Source organism: Xyrauchen texanus, chromosome 8 (genome assembly GCF_025860055.1).
Source record: "Xyrauchen texanus isolate HMW12.3.18 chromosome 8, RBS_HiC_50CHRs, whole genome shotgun sequence".
In the NCBI taxonomy this organism is placed as follows: domain Eukaryota; kingdom Metazoa; phylum Chordata; class Actinopteri; order Cypriniformes; family Catostomidae; genus Xyrauchen; species Xyrauchen texanus.
The window spans coordinates 11269663-11289927 of record NC_068283.1 but is presented as its reverse complement, the minus strand read 5'-3'; the positions used below and the strand labels follow the sequence as shown (position 1 = coordinate 11289927).

Below are 20265 nucleotides of genomic sequence, written 5' to 3'. Positions count from 1 at the left end.
ATCAATTTTCTGCCAACCAAACTGACTAAAAGACAACCAGCAGAAATCATAACTTTTTAATTGATGATCATTAATACTAGATAATTATCTTAATATTCTTTCTTACAGTACATGCAACTGAAACCAATAGGACAAAGATTCCTCAGTTTATTCATTATAAACCTCATTAGCAAATGTCAACTTATTGTTAGAAAAAAAATAGGCCTCTTTATTATCTCTCAGTAGCCTATTATTTTATGTTGTACAATGTATGTATGTATATATATGTGTATGTATGTATGTATATATATATATATATATATAAATTAATTTCTTATTTTCTGTCACATTTTGTGTATTGATGCTTAGGCAATATGGAAAATAACTAACAAAAATAAAATGTATAATTAAAGACTATTGATTGGTTTTCTGTTTTCTCAAAGTATTCTATAAATTCAATCTGCACAGGTGACCAAATTCTCCGATCATTACGAAATAATGCTTAATCCACTTTTAAAATAATGGTGCGAAAACCCGTATCAATAACAGCTCTCATTATACTGTTTGCTCTGATTCCACCCGAGGTTTTTAGGGTGTGGATAAACTCACCTGTACCACTCGAGTCCTTTCTCATAGTTGCGATCAAAAAAGTGCGGCTCCGCTCCCACCGCGCGGATATCCGGATGGAGGCGCAGAAACTCCAGCAGTGCGCGCGTTCCTCCCTTCTTCACCCCGATAATTATTGCTTGAGGCAACCTTTTGGTCTCGGACCCGTTCGGGGCACCTGTCACTCCAGAGTCCTCGTCATAAGTCACATCGACCTTATTTTCCTCCCAGCCATCTCCTCTGCTATCAGCATCACTCTCGTTGTTTAATAAGTCCCTGGATTGGCTTTTGAGGATCACCTCCGGATCTTCAGGCTGGTTCTGGAGAGCTCTGGGTGGCGGCATCCTCCTGCTCCGTTCATCAAGCATAAAAGTCGGTGTGGTGGAGCAGTAACCCACGCAGCAGTAGAGCATGTACACCCACAGTGACAGCATTATGCACAACACAAAAAGTTTATTTTTCACCGGCGGAGAAGTGTGGCAAAGCGCACTATATTCCATAGGACTCTAAGGTGTATACTACCAATGTCCAATAGGGCATATTGGCAAAGTTACATGCTCCTCCGCATAAATCCCTGTAACGTGCAGGCATCTCCGCAGAAGAGGGAAAAGAAGAGGATGAATACCCGGCAGATGCTGAATTCATTTCATTTTGGTGTCACTGAGAGAGCTGGAGATGTGGAAAGTCATAGCTGTTACACTGGCACGAGCGTGTGTTTGCGCATTACTACACCGCCTCCCGCTGGTAACTGTGTCATCTGGATGAACCAGCGGCCTGCACAGTATTTAAATGAGAGGGGCGTGTGATTGGCAGCAGGATTGACAAATCAGAGCACATCTATCATACTCGAAATGCCCAAGTCTTTCAGCAACAATTGATTGAAACCTTGACTTTATTCGGGACATTTCATTTACACAAATGCAAATATGGTATCTAATCGATGTTTCAAAATATTTCTAATTTAATTTACTTTAATACTAAATAATGAAAAATCTACACTGTATAAATGTTTTCATTCAAATACAAAAAAATAAATAAATCTGTCTATTTTCAAGATTTCTGCATTTCAGCTGTATGATAATAGTGTACATAAGCTATTATGAATTAAAAATAGAAATTATTTAATAAAAATTAATTAGGAATATTAACTTTTTTATAAGTTTTAAACAATACAGTTTAGTAAGTATAAAGCATACATTTAATTTTAATAATTAAATTAAATTATAATTAAAAATAATAATTATAAAACACACTTTTAACACACATTTAAATTAATTTAATACTAAAAAGTAATATTATTAACATTGAAAAAATACATATTTTATATAGTATTCAAATTTATATCATTTTTTATATTATATTTATATGATAAAAAAATATTTAAAATAATTTATTCAATTAATTTAATTAAACCATTTGCTTAAATATTATATTTGTCGGGCCTGGGAAGTTCAGCGAGTATTGACTCTTGACTACCACCCCTGGAGTTGCGAGTTCAAATCCAGGGTGTGCTGAGTGACTCCAGCCAGGTCTCCTAAGCAACCAAATTGGCCCGGTTGCTAGGGAGGGTAGAGTCACATGGGGTAACCTCCTTGTAATTGTGGTTAGGTGTACTCGCTCTCAGTGGGGCATGTGGTAAGTTGTGTGTGGATTGGGGAGAGTAGCATAAGTCTCCACAACAGAAAATAGAACAAAATGTAATAAAATTTGCGATCATTATATGATAAAAACATAAAAGAGAATTATAAAGAATCATGAGCCATGACAGCTGTTCCTCTGTCTTTAACAACATTTTACAAGGATGTAAAGATAAACATGTCATTCTTGCCATTATTGCTTTGAAAACTACACTGGTAAATGCATCTCTAAAAGAAAGGAGAATATCCAGCTTTGCGCATATCTGATTTCAAGGAAGTTCTCGAGGTAGACTTTAAGGATGATTTAAAGCAACATAAACCAATCATCCATGCCACGAGTTGTGCCATATAATGAACAACAGTTGTTTTCACTGTCGTCTCATGGCATATTCACGATGCAGAATTGTGTAGGCACAAATCCAGCAGATGTTTGTAAAACTCCCGCTGCTTGTTTCTTGCTCGTGGCTGTAAACATGTCACAATGGCACCAAACACTTAACATGAAAAAGATGCTGGGTGTAGATGATGTTATTCTAAGACATGTTGAGTGGGGAGGCAAAGTTAAAAGAGACACATTTGAACTTGAGAACTGTGTGTGTGTGTGTGTGTGTGTGTGTGTGTGTGTGTGTGTGTGTGTGTGTGTGTGTGTGTGTGTGTGTGTGTGTGTGTGTGTGTGTGTGTGTGTGTTTGGCCTCAGGTCAGGGGCCCTGGACCTCTATCACTTTTAGCATTCTACCAGATTATCAGGATTACTCCAGAGCTGCCATGTCAGTCAGATCTTGAGCAGCACACAGCCACTGCCCATTAATCTCTTTATCTCATCTACCACACGGAGTGTATGTGTAGCCTATATTTATACTTCCTGCATGCACTAGTATCAGTAGTGAGACAAGTTTGCTTCCTGTCAGAGCATGCCCTCCACAAACAAAAAGCAACCAGACAAACAATTGCATGTGTTCTAAGCAATGAAGTTTGCCTCTTTAAAGCTACGATTAATATTATATTCACCTACATAAAGTTATGTAAGAGAAGGTTGGTGCATTAGTTGACTTTGTTGATATCTTATCTTTTTCACACTCTGTGTAAGATCAAGACAAATTTACAGTAATACTTATTTGTTGCATGATCTACAAAATCTACAGGAAATATAATTGAAATATAATTGTATGCATTCAACAAAGACCGGAGCATGGTTCTCAGATTGCAGATCATTGGGCATTAAGTGGCGACCCAACACAGTACCACAATTGTGTATAAATATAAAAAAACATTCCATTAAAATGTATTAATATTACAATGAATTGCATTGGCACAAAAATATGCAACATTTTTAACATAGCATGTTAAATATACTGAATAGGAAATTATTTTGGTTTCCAAATGTCTCTTGTAACTTCCGATGGTTAAATATTCAGACAATAATTAACTGCTTAAAAACAAAAAAAAAACTTTGAAGAAAAAGAAACAGCTGAAATGCTTCTTCGGTGTGCGTTGGAGTTCTGTTGATGTTTATTTTGTAATGAATGACTGTCTGACAGCTCATTATCCAGCTCATTAAAAAACTACTTGCCAAATAAATAAATAAATGCTCATGAAACAGATTGAGTTAAAAAAAAAAAGAAATTGTGGAATATTAAATCACTTTGCAATGGATATATTAGACAAAGGTTAACAGCTAATGAACCATGTAATTAGTTTGTATAAAAAAAGCTTTTTTCTGAAAATTGACATTAATTCACTTCATACCTTACATCTTACTTTGGTTTGATTCAACTCAGTCAGACACAAAAGCATGACATTTTAATTTGATCCATCCAAAAAATAGCATAAAGTCTTTGATTATCTAATAATGGTGTGCAGTAAAAGGGTTAAGTGATCAAATATATTCTATAAAAAAATTGTTTTCACACTATTCTGAAAATGTTGACAAAATTACATATTTTTCTTACTTAAACATGTGTTTAACTCTGAAACCATTATGTTTGTTTCCCTCAGCTGCCTATATAACCTACACTACAATGCCAACATTATTCCACAATTCTTAACAGAAATCATCATAATGGGATTATGGAGATGACATGTTGTAGCTGTGACCACAGAGACTTAAACTTTGATTGCTTAAAATATGAAAAAAATATTAAACTTCGTACTTTTGCATACACCATAAGCAGCAAGTGGGAAAGGGGTCCTCAGAGTTATAGCAGACTATGACATTGTGTGATTTATTCAGGATTATATACAAAATGAGTCGATCCAAAGTGAGGACACAACTTTGATACCGTTTATTTATTAAAAATATAATTGTATTTATGTATTGTTTGATATCTAACAGATCCATACTTTAAATTTTATATTGATGAATTTATTGCATTTTTAAGCACTTTGGCAGTTTAAGATTGTGACCCCTGTGCTTTCAAGTATAGAGCATGCATTTTAAAAGATTATAATGAAATTATTAAAAAATATAAGTAGTAATAATTACCCTAAGTATACATATTTCCTTTCGCATGAACTTTTTCTGTATTTTAAGAAGTATGAATTTCTTGATTTTTAACATAGAGAACTTTTGTACGAAAGATGTGTTTTGTCCCTTATCTTCAGAATCAGTGAGAGATTGCAGAAAAGATGCCTAGATATAGAAAAGATGACTTGCAATATCTGGGTGAATGGTCTGACATGTGGATGTGCGGTTTTTATTTAGAAATATAAGACCGCTAGATGGCGCCATTGACCAATCAGAGTAGAGTACTCCAGAGCACCATGTAATAAGCCTATTTATTTCGCTATACTAACTATTGATAGTAACCCAAAAATGAAAGGGTCACAGAAAGCAGGAAAACATTATGCTAAATGCAATTATTAAATTGCAACTAGTTGCAATTTAATAAATGCATTTAGCATAATATTTTCCTGCTTTCTGTGACCCTTTCAGTAAAGACCTGCAACCCATTTTTGGGTTACTACCAACAAGTTGACATAAGGTGTGGTCACACATACCTTTGCACTACAAAAAAAAATGCACACAAAGTCATAGAGAGATAGATAAAGAGAAAAGCCGAAAAGTAATTTATTCTGTGCTGGCAGTTTGTCCTTTGTGAGCGGTTCCTTTATACTTGATTGGCACTTCAAAGTATCTTGGGGACTAGAAAGGAGGAGACGACATGGTGGGAACAAAAGACACCTGAGGGGTGGGAGTGCAGTGATGTCGACCGTAGACTGCTCCAGCATCCGGAAGACCATATGGGCAAATCAGTGCAGTAAGTTATGCTTCGTGATGCACAGACACACACACACACACACACACACACACACCACTCAACCTGACTGTGTGTGTTTGCAAAAGGATTTATGAGCTGTTCAGTTAAAACATCAAAGGACTCGTGGTCTTGTATATCTCCCTCAATCAAATATCTGTAACTGTACCATGTTAACATGTGTTCCACTGATCCCAAATTAGATCAAATACTAAAGTAATTTCTTATTTGCACTGCTTTACTCTCATTTATAGAAACAACAACAACAGCAGCAGCAAAAAACTGGTAACTAGTTAGCCATACATGAAAGTAATAAACTTCAAGGTTCCTTGCACTTTATGACCAATACATTTCCATAACTATTCTAAGACCTTTCCAATCCTTTATGAGCACTGTCAGTACCAAGTGCATGGTCAGGCTACAGTCTTCATTTGTACATAACATTATGTAAACTCAAATATTTGAAGGAAGGACATCAGCTGAGGAAATGCCAGCAATGCGTGCTGCTTGTCAACTCTTTTGGAGGATGAGCACACAGCCGAGGCCAAGAGAACTGAACAGCCTTCATAGATGAATTGATTTTAAAAGATACTGTAACTTATAAAGCTTTAAAGACAGACCTACCATGAGCTGTGAGTTTGTTCATCAATGGTATATGCCTCTGTTGAAGCCACCCATCTGCTTTATTTCAACTTCATTGTTTAAAAGTCATGGTTAATAGCGGAATTCATGGTAAACAACTTCCTTACCCATGGTCCAGCAGAGAAAGCTTGACCAATCAGAGAACTGTGGCCAAGAAAGACTGCACAGAACTACAGATTACAGAATACATGCTATAAAATTTTTATTTGCAATGTATTTTGAGAGATTACTCAAGATCAGTAGTGTATTCTAAATAATTTGGATTAATTCTTCAGCACTGGTAGATTTTTTTCACTTGTTTTGACTATAAAAACTCTGCCAGTACAGTAAGACAAAATACACATCTTAAAAATACATTCTCTGAACAACCTAAATATCTTCTGCAGTGTTGCTTCTAAAATAAGATAAATTGATCTTATTTTTAGATATTTGTACAGGAAAACAATACAGAAATTATCATCAAGAATACAATCTTTGCCCCAATATCAAAAGGTCTTACTAGAATTTTTTTTATTGTGATCTAACGTGAATTTTCTGGACAAAAATAATGAACATAAATGGTAACATGTGCCTGTAAAATGGCTAGAAATAGCATTTTAGCTTAGCGTAAGGCTGACAATTTACACAAGGTTTATTTTTATTTCTTCTGCTCCAAACTTACTTCTCTGTCTGCTCGTATGAACGTAACACATCATAAGAAAGTGTTTCACCACTGTTCAAATGCACTATAAATTGCATCATTTATATGTAGTAATGTTTTCCATCTGAAAGGTACAGTGGCCCAGTAGTGCACAACACAACGAAATTCAAAAAGCAAACATAAGTTCACAACACAACGGAAACAAGCCACAACACAACGCAAAAAAGCCGCAACACAACGGAAACAAGCCACAACACAACGGAAATGATCCCGACCACTAGGGGGCAGCGTCGGCACTAAAAAGCCGATATTTCCTCAGGAGATTTTATTTTAAAATGATCATATAGGCCTAAAGGCGCACACATTCATTTTGACTGTCTGATCAGCCTCACGTTCTGTTCCTGTCAATCATACACAAGGTGTCAACCAATTATACGGCATGAGGGAGGGGCCGAGCCATCACACACTCACACACACACACACACACACACACACACACACACACACACACACACACACACACACAGCGTCAAACTCGGAGGAGAGGAGAGGAAAAGCACATGTGAAAACAAAGCAAAAGCAGGAAAATGAGTCGGAAGCACAGCAGCATTTGGAACCACTTTAATGATGTGGACAATGTTAAAGCACAGTGTAGAATTTGCCAAAAAAATATCGCATAAAGCCGGTTCTACGTACAACCTACACCGGCATATGCTGAACTGTGCACCCAACTGTGAAGCTAGCGGAGCTTCGAGAAACAGCTTTTTCTTTAATATGGGTTCTATTATGTTCAGATTGTATTTGTTTTGAATGTTGTTTCTATACATTAAAAAGTTCTAATGCAAATGCTTAATAGTATTATTTTTTCATAACAAATCAATGCATTTTTAAAATTGTGAGACATTGCGAGTATGATTTCATTTAATAATGAATTAGAATTGTTTTCACACCTATCATAGAGAAAAAACATTTTTTTTAAAGAGCCGTTTGTGAGCCAAAAGAGCCGGCTCTTTTCAGTGAGCTGAGTCAAACGAGCCGACTCACGAAAAAGAGCCGGATTGCCCATCACTAATCCAGACCGCCAGCGATAACGCATGGGAGATTGAGAGCAATTTCCGGAGACCACCTGTCCCCCTAGTGGTCGGGAGCATTTCCGTTGTGTTGTGGCTATTCCGTTGTGTTGTGGCTTGTTTCCGTTGTGTTGCGGCTTTTTTGCATTGTGTTGTGGCTTGTTTCCGTTGTGTTGCGGCTTTTTTGCGTTGTGTTGTGGCTTGTTTCCGTTGTGTTGTGAACTTATGTTTGCTTTTTGAATTTCGTTGTGTTGTGCACTACAGGGCCACCGTAGAAAGGACTAAATATTAAATGAAACAAATGACAATAAAATGCAAAGTGATCTTTCAGTAATCAAAATACTTTTTTGAATGTAACTTTCCTAATTACCAACGATTTAAATTGTAACTGTAGTGGAATACAGTTACTTGTATTTTAAATATGTAATCCCATTACATGTATTCCGTTACTCCGCAACCCTGCTCACATGACACTGTGAACAACGTAATGGAGTCGGTGCCTCTTCACCCTTAAACTACTTATCTATTTGTACAAATCAGAATATTTTGCAAGAAACTTAAAATATATTGTTTTTATACTTCCAATCATCAACCTTCAATAAATAGTTTTTGTCTATTTGTCTGATTCTCAAATACTTTTTTGCCTCAAAACTAAGTTGATGTTGTGATTTACCTAGGAACTGGTTGGTTTGGTTCATGGCTTACAACTCTCTTATGAAGGCTTTAATTAAAAATCTAATGAAAAACATTAATGGGAAAAATGCATCTGGAACACAGACGGCTGAATAAGTGGGAGGGCACTGTTGCGCACAATTGTGGACCATTTAACATGTATACATGCTGGACAAGGCCGAGCGATGATCACATTATCTAGGTCTGTTAGTCCGACTTCACAAAAATCAGTCTGGTGTGATTTCAGACAGACTGAAGCATTTACATGACATTTTAGTCAATTTAAAAATGTAGACAAAAACCTTCAAGGGGCATTCAGTAGTTCTCTAGCTAGCGTTATCTACGGCCATCTATCGACATGGATCAGCATGATTGTCTCTTCTGCCCCACCAGCTCTGGAATATCATTTGCATCTGGAAAATGTCAAACTTGAGGTAATTTCTCAAGTTATTTATTACTACAATAATATGATTGCTGAATGAATCTTTGGAGACTGTCTATGCTTCGTTATTTCTAAAGACAGTTATTACCTTGATAAGAGATCTGCTTAGTGTAAAATAAACCAACAGTTATTTAGCGATACAGAATGTTATGATTAAGGAAAGATAAGAATTGTTTTTGATGATCAAATTTAGGATGTCCATCAATACCGTTTTTGTCTAACTCATTTTGTTTCCAAGCAAACCAACGTCATGGTTTACACAAAATCCACAAATCTCTGTGCCAAGTTCCTTTGCACTAAACGAATGAAGACATAGATGCCTTACCGTTACTGAAGTTTGCTCTAGTTTTTTTGCCTTTGCCAGTCTTGGTCTTCTTGGTTCAGACCTTTTGTTGCTTCTACAGCAGTACAGCTACTGAATCTCCCATTGTCATCGCTTATAATGCACGATAATAAATATGTTTAGTGGAGTTATTTTCGCTCTTTGCGTCACAAAACAACAAAACTGTGTGCTAAAAAAAAGTATTGCCAGGGCTGGATTGGCAATCTGACATTTTCCTGGTGGGCAGACGCATTTTGGGGCCGATCAGGGGCGGACTGGCCATCGGAAGACCTGGGAAGCTGAAATGAGCCGCCACATTATGCAGAATGTTCCATATAAGAGCACCACTATATTCCGAAGGGGGCAGTTTCTCTGCAGTTTGCATACTCCAACAACCGATCCACTGATGATGCCATTGTATCTACACTACACACCGCTCTCTTCCACCTGGAAAAAAAAGGATGCTATTTGTAGACTACAGCTCAGCATTCAACACCATAGTTCCCTCCAAGCTTGAACTCCGAGCTCTGGGCTTCAACAGCTTGCTGTGCAGCTGGATCCTGGACTTCCTGTCAGGCAGACTGCAGGTGGTTAGAATGGGCAGCAACGCCTCATCACTGACCCTCAACACTGGAGCCCTACAGGGTTGTGTTCTCAGCCCACTCCTGTATTCCCTGTACACACATTCCCTGTCAGGAGCACAACCTATCCCTCAACGTCACCAAGACCAAGGAGCTTGTGGTGGACTTCAGGAGAAAAGACAGAGAACACAGCCCCATCACCATCAATGATGCACTGGTGGGGAGTGTAAGCAGCTTCAAGCTCCTCTGTGTCCACACCACAGAGGCCGTTGTGAAGAAGGCTCACCAGTGCCCATTCTTCCAGAGTTGGCTGAGGAAGTCTGGAATTCTACACCAGCACTGTAAAGACAACTGACAATAATGTTATCCTTCTCACATTAACACAACAATTGTAACACTGGGACCAAGAGATAGACTACTTATGCAGGAGAAAATATTCTCTGTGTGTCTCTCTCTCACTGGTGAAGACTGTTGTGGGCCTCTTGTACTGCCAATGAAGGGTGATGAACAACAGGTGGGTCTCATTATCCTGCTTAAATGGAGAGCGAAAGTGACAAGGAAAACACAGGGAAACACAACACACAATAAACCACATTTAAATATCACTATCACAATGATATACAGTAATATATGTCCCTCGAGACTTAACAACAACAAAGCAGTAGGTGCTCTCATTAGTTGCCATCTCCAGGAGGAGCACAAACAGCACAACAGGAAGAGCAGATTTCAGTGATGTTTATGACAGACTTGTTAAATATACAGAAAAGCAGATCAACGCACTGCTCAGGCTCCTTAAGTCATGCTCCAAAGTGATTTGCTCAGGCTGAGACTGTTTTAAATTTCTAAAAATTCCCACAGGCCTGCTGAACTTCTGTCTTATCTCCTCCTCTGAGGTCCAAGTTTGCTTGGATTACAGGGCATTATCCTTTAGAGACAGCTTTAACCAGCTATTCTGTCCTTCTGTTGCCGCTGGCAAATGTTATAAAGCGAAATGCCACTTAATCATATAAGCTTAGAGGCTCTTCAGCAGGACTGTGTGTTCAGAGTCTCTGACCAGCGACTTCTGCCCTGGTTAACATTCTCAGAGACTCTTGGACGACTCCATCTGCCCTGATGATTCCCATCAACTCTATGGCGCAATGACACTGTACAACAATGGTATTGACAGTTCTAGTTTTACTGAAAGTTTGGTGGTGGAGTACATCTTTTCTAGAAGTGCAACCAGTTATATTATCAACTAGAAAATTAAAGTTAATCAAGACAAACTTTGATTGTTGGCTTGACAATGTCTTCTCTTGAAATAAAATAATAATTAGAATAATAATACAAATAAAAATAGTTGAGGCCTAATGCAGTTTGAATACTAAGTAAAGAGAGTTTTGTTATTTAAAAGCTATGTGGTTCCTAGAGAGTTCTGAGTGGTTACTAGGGCATTTTTAAGTGCTTGCTAAAGTGTTCCCTGTCAAAAGCTACACTTAATGCTGCACTTGATTTAGTGCTTTGGGAACGTCTTTAGGAGTGACCAGCTGTGAATATGTGTGCAACACGTCAATGAAATTGACTGCAACCTTTATAGGTGACATGTTGGTGACATCATCAGTATGTGCCAGTACCAGGGCTATAAATAGATGTGCCACAGGAGCATCGTCAGGTCTTTTGTCTTCAGACCACTCTGTGATGTGTTTGTGCTTCTCAAGCACTCTTTTCTCTTCTTATAGGAGTTAGAAACTCTTAAATAGTGATCAACAAAGCAAACAGTGTGTGTTTCCATGCTTACGTCCTATCGCTGATTCAGACACACACCGGTTTTGCTTTGGTTGTGGCTCGCGTAAGGATCTTGCTGAGGAGCGAGAGATGGGTCCGTCCCTATCACTCGCTCTCTCTCCAGCGCGTCCCGGCGCCTCTTCAGTTCATGAGGGGGATGATGAATCCCTTGGGTGTGCAGACTTTGAGTTGCCTACCTCTGAGCATTCCTCACGTTATTACAAAGCGGTTGAGGAATTACTCAAGGTCGTTACTTGTGCGGTGGCCAGATTACAGTTAGACTGGCCATGCAAACAAGAGACCCCCAAACGATCGAAACTATCGAAACTATAAGACAGATTTCTGTATGGTGGCCAGGGCAAAAGAACACAAAAGTTTAAAGAACTCCATGATGAGTTATCTAATTCATGGGGGAAACCTTATACTTCCCATAACTTTGTGCCTTCGACGTCGACATATTCGACTATCGCGGGTGCTAAGGCACGGGGGTACACAATGATGATACAGGTAGAAGGGCCTGGTTCAGCATCATCACTGAAAAGACCAACTCTCCCCACAAAGCTGTGTAGAACCACCTCAACGCTTGTGTGGAAAGCTTATCAAGCAGCAGGTCAGGCTGGTGCCGTGCTACACACCATGGCGGTGTTACAGGAATACCAGGCTGATCTGTTGAAGGACCTGAGTGCGGGTAGTACAATCAATGAAGCATTCTCAAAGCTTCGTCGAGCCACAGATTTATCTCTCCGTGCAACCAAGCAGACGTCTCGCGCTATCGGCCATTCAATAGCTGCTTTGGTCAACACGGAGAGGCAGCTGTGGCTAAACCTCATGGTCATCAAGGATAATGACAGAGTATTCTTACTTGATGCCCTGGTCCCAATCTTTATTTAGCAACACAGGCTAAATACAGACACTCATCTCATAACTGACATTTTCATGCACTTTAGGTTTGCAAGTAAACACACTTTTAATTCCAGTTATGTGTTTTTAAAGAGTCTCAATAGTGTAATATTATGTGTTTAGGATCATATTTTTCAAAATAAGGGAAAACATTACCATAAAATAGTGTCAGGCGTAAATCCAAATGCTGGATTCATATTAAAGATCAGTATTTCTATAATGATCCCTTTATTAAAAAAAATTGTTTTGCTAAACTATCCTAATGATGGTTAATGATACATTCCAAAACTATACAAAAAACAATACTTTCATCTTTCTCGCATCTATATTTATCTATGTCATTCCTTTTTTGCATCTACATGTATTTAGCCATATAGCTGCATTTACACCATAAAGATGGTGTTGTGTTGGTTTTTCACGCACAGTTTAGTGTCACAATAAAAGCAAAGCACTGCAGCTCTAAAGCTGATTTCCTTTACACCTAAAACGTCTAGGTTACGTATGTAACCTCCGTTCCCCGATGGAGGGAACGAGACGTTGTGTCAGAGAAGCGACACTAGGGGTCTCTCTTGAGCGCCGATATCCACCTCTAATCTATGAAAAAAGGCCAATGAGAGTTGGCAACCAGTATTTGCATGTCCGCCCCGGACATACGGGTATTTAAGCGGCGCAAATACGGGAGTTCATTCAGGATTTTTCTGAGGAGCCGGAAATGGTCCGGCCACAACAGGGGCTCGGCTCAGCGACGTGGCAGGGGAGACACAACGTCTCGTTCCCTCCATCCTAGACGTTCCCCTTCTGTCGCTCTCTCCACGTTGTGTCAGAGAAGCGACACTAGGGGTCCACTTAAAAAGAGCCATGCGCTGAGCCGTGATGCGTGATCTGCTGATACAGGAGCGAGCAGGTATTCCTACGTGCAGAACGACCAACTGTATCAGGCTGCACGTACCCTTCCCCAATGCCCCATTTAAGCCATCAGGATTCCTTATCGTTACCCTGGAGGGGGGAACAAGGTGACGGCCACCAACATGGGAACGGGCCAGCCTGGCTGGGCCTCTTTTCTCTCTATGTTTCTCGCATAGAGCAACTACGGCCGGGGCCCTTACACGCATTGAGGGAAGGGGGTCTTAGCCCTTAGTAGGGCGGAGAAGACCCTGCGGAGGCCACACCTACCTGGGAGGGGAGGCAAATTTTGAGTGGCAAATACATCTCATGGCCTATACTTAGGTCTTATGCGGAACAGTAGTGCGGTGGTAGATCCAGCCTCGCAGAGGGGGGAAGCATAAAGCACGGCACCCGAGGCACCTGTAACTGCCTAAGGAAAACACGGAGTCAACTGTGGTTTTACACACAGGGGGAGTCCGAGCAGGAGGCCTTACCTGTGGGGCACCTATACCAGTACAGGGTAGCTAGTGGTACCTGCAGTGGTTTGGGTCGGTGAGTTCTTCCGCAGAACTGCGACCCACGAGGGCTAGGGAGGAGTCAACCAGTGTCCCAAACCTGGGATCTCCAGGGAAAGAAGGCGCACTGTTTCCCCTGGTTAGGGGGAAGGGCGCTAGGTGCAACCGATTCACCCGGTCAGATCGTGGACGTGCCACCGAGTTCTACGGGCTCGGTACCTGAGAGAACACGGGACGATACTGACTCAACTCGGAGATTGTAGAATCTCGCAAAAGTGTTAGGTGTTGCCCAGCCCACTGCTCTACAAATGTCTGCTAGGGCAGTGCCCCTAGCCAGTGCCCACGAGGACGCAACACTCCTGGTGGAGTGGGCTCGGACCCGCAAAGGGGGGGGCACGGCCTGGGTGTGATAAGCCAGGGAAATGGCGTCGACAACCCAGTGGGCGAGTCTCTGCTTGGAGACAGCATTTCCTTTCTGCTGTCCCCCAAAGCAGATGAAGAGCTGCTCAGAGCGTCTGGTGCTCTGTGTGCGGTCCAGGTAAATACGTAAGGCACGTATTGGACACAGCAGTGAAAGGGCTGGGTCTGCCTCCTCCCGGGGCAGCGCTTGCAGGTTCATCACCTGATCCCTGAAGGGTGTGGTAGGAACCTTGGGCACGTAGCCCGGTCGCGGTCTTAGGATCACGAAAGTGTCTGCCGGACCGAACTCCAGGCAAGCGTCGCTAACAGAGAACGCATGCAGGTCCCCGACCCTCTTGATGGAAGCGGCAGCGATCAGCAGGGCGGTCTTGAGAGAGAGGGCCCTGAGTCCAACTGAGTCAAGCGGCTCGAAGGGGGTCTCCGAGTCCCATAAGGATGACCGAGAGATCCCAGGAGGGAAACAGGTTAGGCCGGAGGGAGTCATCCTCCGGGCACCTTTTAGGAACCTGACGATTAAGTCGTGCTTACCAAGAGACTTGCCGTCTACCGTGTCGTGGTGGGCCGTGATAGTGGCAACATACACCTTGAGGGTGGAGGGGACAGCCTCCTCTCCAGCCTCTCCTGAAGAAACACGAGCACTGACCTAACTGCGCACTTCTGCGGGTCTTCGGCTCAGGAAGAACACCAGTCCATGAACAGACGCCACTTCAGGGCGTAAATATGCCTGGTCGAAGGGGCTCTGGCTTGGTTAATAGTGTCTATGACGGCCGAAGGTAGGCGGCTAGATCCTCCGCGTCCCATCCAGGGACCAGACGTGGAGATTCCAGAGGTCTGGATCGCGGATGCCAGAGCGTGCCCCGTCCCTGAGAAAGAAGGTCCTTCCTCAGGGGAATTCGCCAGGGAGGGGCTGTCATGAGGAGCGTGAGATCTGAAAACCACGTCCGGTTGGGCCAGTAGGGGGCCACCAGAGTGACTTGCTCCTTGTCCTCCCTGACCTTGCATAGCACCTGTGCAAGAAGGCTCACTGGGGAAAAGCGTGCTTACGCAGCCCCTGCGGCCAGCTGTGCGCAAGAGCATCTGTCTCAAGGGGAGCCTCTGTGAGGGCATACCAGAGCGGACAGTGGGAGGTTTCCTGGGAGGCAAACAGGTCTACCAGGGCCTTGCCGAACCTGTCCCAAATCAGCTGGACCGATTGGGGGTGGAGCCTCCGCTCTCCGCCGGGCAAGGTTTGTCTTGACAGCGGCGTCCGCTATCACATTGAGGTTGCCGGGGATGTGAGTGGCGCGCAGTGACTCCAGTCGCTGCTGACTCCAAAGGAGGAGATGACGGGCGAGCTGTGACATGTGGAGGGAGCGTACTCGCCTTGGCGGTTTATGTAGGCCACCACCGTGGTGCTGTCTGTCCTGACTAGGACATGCTTGCCACGCAATCAACGGAAGAAATTTCTTCAGGGCAAGAAAAACGGCCAGCAGCTCTAGGCAGTTGATGTGCCAGCGCAGCGGCCTCGGTTCCACCAGCCTGCGGCTGCGCGCCGTTGCACACGGCGCCCCAACCCAACTTGGAGGCGTCGGTTGTAACCAGAACGCGACGGGACACCTGCTGCAAGGGTACTCCTGCCCGTAGAAAGCAGAGGTCTGTCCAGGGTTTGAAGGTTTGGAGGCAGGCAGTGGTAACTTCCACGCCGTGCGTGCTGTGGCGCCATGCTCGTCTCGGGACTCGAGTCTGGAGCCAATGCTGAAGTGGTCTCATATGCATCAACCCCAGTGGCGCGGCCGCCTTGGAGGATGCCATATGCCCCAGGAGCCGTTGGAAACGTTTCAAAGGGACCACGGTGCCTGGTTCAAAAGAAGCCAGGCATTCCAGCACTGACTGAGCACGCTCGTTGGAGAGACGTGCTGTCATTGAGACTGAGTCTAACTCCAAACCGAGAAAAGAGATGCTCTGGACCGGGGTGAGCTTGCTCTTTTCCCAGTTGACCTGAAACCCTAAATGGCCGAGGTGCTCGAGCACCTGGTCTCTGTGTGCGCATAGTAATTCCTGCGAGGAGGCCAAAATGAGCCAATCGTCGAGGTAATTGAGTATGCGTATGCCCGCTCCTCGTAGCGGGGCAAGAGCTGCCTCTGCGACCTTCGTGAAGACACGAGGGGACAGAGACAGGCCGAAGGGGAGGACCTTGTACTGATACGCCTGGCCGTCGAACGCAAACCGTAGAAAGGGTCGATGTCGAGGGCGAATTGAGACGTGGAAGTACGCGTCCTTCAGGTTTACCGCTGCGAACCAATCTAGATGCCGGACGCCAGATAGAATTTGTTTCTGGGTAAGCATTTTGAACGGGAGTTTGGACAAGGTCCGATTGAAAACTCGCAGGTCCAAGATCGGTCGTATGCCGCCGCCTTTCTTGGGTACAACGAAGTAAGGGCTGTAGAAACCCTTCTTCGTTTCGGTTGGAGGGACAGGCTCTATCGCGTCCTTGGTTAGAAGGGAGGCGATTTCCTCGCGCAGGGAGTGGGCATGTTCGCCATGCACTGCAGAGGAACGAACGCCCACGAAGGGGGGCGGAGACCTGGCAAACTGAATTGCGTATCCGAGTCGGATGGTCCGGTGCAGCCACCGTTACGCGCTGGGCAGTGAAAGCCATGCCTCTAAGCTCCGTGCTAGGGGCACCAAGGGGACGAGGATTTTGGACATACCCGGCGGGGCTTTGCAGCGGTGCAGAACAGGTAACGCGGCGTCGGGAGGCGCTGTGGCGTCCCGAGGCTCTGGTGCTGAAAATAAACTCAAAGCACTTACCTTGTTCCGCGCACCCGGCAGGGGGCGGGTTCGTGACTGAGGAGGAGGTCTGATGCTGGCGTCCTCTGGACTCGTCTGAACCGGCCGGCCGGGGAACAGTCGTGGGGCTGAGGGCGGAAGCACCGCATCCTGGGCGCCGGGACTGTTGAGGCCTGAAAGCAAGGTGCTGTGAGAACGGCATTTGCAGGCCATGTGACCCAGAGGTAAAGGAAATAGCTCTTTTATTGAGAATTTGGTACCGCAGCCCCGTCAGGGGTGCGCAAATGAAAAAACAAAAGATTCTCCTCCCGGCCCTCCACCGGGGGACGGAGTTGTCTTACCATCTCCGGAGCTAACTTCTCGTCCTCTGGATCCGCTGTCTCAGGGACGCTTGGGAGCCTTCCGGTCCTCGATGGGGTCCGTGGAGGCAGGGGCGTACGCTTCCTGCGGTTTGCTCGACGCCGGGGCTGAGAGCTGGGCCCAGGTTGGGGCGGAGCAGAAGGTCTTCTGGTCAGCGGGAGGATGCCCTCGGCGAGCAGGTGGGGCCTGGGCTGTGGCGGCAAGCTTGCGGGCGGCATGATGTGGCGAAATGGCCTCCGTCTGCTTCTTCACCAGGGAGAACTGCTGGGCAAAGTCCTCAACGGTGTCGCCGAAGAGGCCGAACTGGGAGACAGGGGCATTGAGGAAGCGAGTCTTGTCGGCTTCATGCATCTCAACCAAGTCCAGCCATTGCTGACGTTCCTGGACCACCAGGGTGGCCATCGCCTGCCCGAGTGCCTGCGCTGTGACCTTCGTCGCTCTCAGGGAGAGGTCGGTTGCTGAGCGCAGTTCCTGCAGCGTGTCGGGATCAGGGCCACCCCGTGCATGTTGGGCGGCGCCTTGGCTTGGTGGAACTGCAGGAGAGCCATGGCATGCAGGGCGGAAGCGGCGCGTCCGGTAGCGCTGTAGGCCTTTGCGGTGAGCAAGGATGTTGCTCTACAGGACCGGGAAGGGAGTACAGGGTGGCCCCGCCAGGTGGTAGTGCTTCCGGGACATAAGTGGAGCGCAACAGCTCTATCCACCTGGGGATCTCCGTGTACCCGTGGGCGCTCCGCCGTCGAGGGTGGCGAGGGCGGATGAGCAGGTGGCGGTGCGACGAGTGGAGAGGGGTGCTCTCCACGAAGACGTCAGCTCATCATGCACCTCCGGAAGAAAGGAACCGGGGCGAGGCTGTGAGTGGCGCCCACGCCCAAGAACCAATCGTCCAGCCGTGATGGCTGTGGGGAGGATGGAGGGTTCCAATCCAGGCCCACGCTGTTGGCTGCCCGGAAAGCATATCGGACATCTGCGCTGCCGGCCTCCTCCTGGGCGTGCAAGCCCGGCGGCAGCCCAGAGGAGCCCTCAGCGTCAGAGCCCACGCCCTCCGATGTCGCGGTGAACTCATCTGCTTCCATCGCAAGAGGGTAGGCAGACTGGCTGTGAGGCGAGTCGCCGCCACCTCGAGCGGGACGGGAGTCAACGAGCGTGCCGGGCGCTGGTGGTCCGAGGGGTGTACCCGGCGAGCTGCACCCGCTGCCATCCTCGAATCGCCTCCATCGCCAGCCGCATCGTCCTCAATCCCATGGGAAGAAGGAGCGACGCTGGGGCGGCTGGAGTGGCTTGCTTACGGTTGTAAGCAAGCCGCGATCGCTAACGTTGTCATGGTCATGTTCTCGCAATGAGAACATGAACCATCCACAAACGCAGCCTCGGTGTGATCGCTGCCCAGACACACGAGACAACGCCTGTGGTCGCCGGAAGCGGAGAGTACTCTACCGCGATCCAGAAACAACACAGGGGCGGAAAGGCATCTTTAAAAGACGCCGTCCTTAAAAGGACGTTCAACGCCGCTGTGTTTTTGCTCTTTTAGAGGAAATTACTCTTTTAAATAAAATCACTCTTTTATGAATGAAAGACTCGTGAGAGATCTTTCTTATCTGCAACTGTCGATGCGCTCAGGGGCAGGAAGTGCACAGCCGTGCAAACAGGAGAAAGCCGCTGTTGTGCGCCCTAGAATCCAACAGCACGCAGAAGAGAATAGCAGGAACTCGGTGTGTAATACGCAGCAGTCTGCAAACACGACCATCGGCTCCGAAGAAATTTTCTGAATGAACTCCCGTATTTGCGCCGCTTAAATACCCGTATGTCCGGGGGCGGGACATGCAAATACTGGTTGCCAACTCTCATTGGCCTTTTTTCATAGATCAGAGGTGGATATCGGCGCTCAAGAGAGACCCCTAGTGTCGCTTCTCTGACACAACGTGGAGAGAGCGACAGAAGGGGAACTTAAACTTACCTAAAATGTAACACTATTCTTGTGCTACATTGCTAGCTGTGATGTTTCCCTCAGGACATACAAATCTAGGTCTCATTGTGTAGTTTTAGAATAGTCCTCAGGTAGCAAAGACTAAGATGAATCCTGGCATGTGTTTAAATGTTTGGATAGATTTCAGAAAGAGGTCTGCAAAAGATTTGCCAAACTGGGAAACTAATCAGGATGTACAGCACAATTTTGATGTTGAGCAACGTGGCTGGAATAGTTGCCTGCCAGGAAGTTAGGCATCTCAGTGAGAGATATTGGGGAATGGAGGAGGCATGGGGACCCTAAATGGTGACTGTTATTTAAGTCACCTCATCTTATAGTGAATTGGTCAAATGTAGAGCAATAGGTAGCTTTAGTAAGAGCAAAAGAAAGGAGAGAGCACTGCAAACAGTGAGTTCTGAGTTCCCTTTCAGCTATGACTCACTGGCAACAATCATTAGAGTGGAATGATATTGTTACAAAATAATCAACATTCACGTCTGGCACCAGTAATACAGTGCATTTCCAAATCCTATTATTGTGGTTGATTATATTAATTATTCAAACTCTTCCATGATTCTTTGGAGCAAGTCAGGTAAATTATACCATGCCTGTTTGATAAATTAATAGTGATTCATACCTAATCATACCTAATTTGTCTGTTACAGTGGATTTATCACCTTGTGCTTTTCTCTTCTTTAGTCAGATATTTACTATGTCCAAAGCCTAGCTGCCTACAGAGGCAGAATTTTAAAGCATAATTGTGCAGTTACTACACTAACACTTGAAAACAAATTGCTTGGATTTTACTGCAACTATTACACTGACATTTTCTCAGAATCTGAGC

General features: G+C 44.6%; 1 protein-coding gene across 1 annotated transcript in view; it reads right to left on the bottom strand.

Annotated features, from left to right (window-relative positions):
* Positions 1 to 1316, bottom strand: part of hs3st3b1a (heparan sulfate (glucosamine) 3-O-sulfotransferase 3B1a) — a 41491-nt gene extending 40175 nt beyond the window's left edge. Inside the window, exon 1 of the mRNA XM_052132838.1 lies at positions 589 to 1316. Within this exon, the coding sequence (XP_051988798.1) occupies positions 589 to 1085 (497 nt within the window). The 5' untranslated portion in view covers positions 1086 to 1316. The remainder of the gene's footprint in view (positions 1 to 588) is intronic.
* Between the last annotated feature and the right edge of the window lie 18949 nt (positions 1317 to 20265).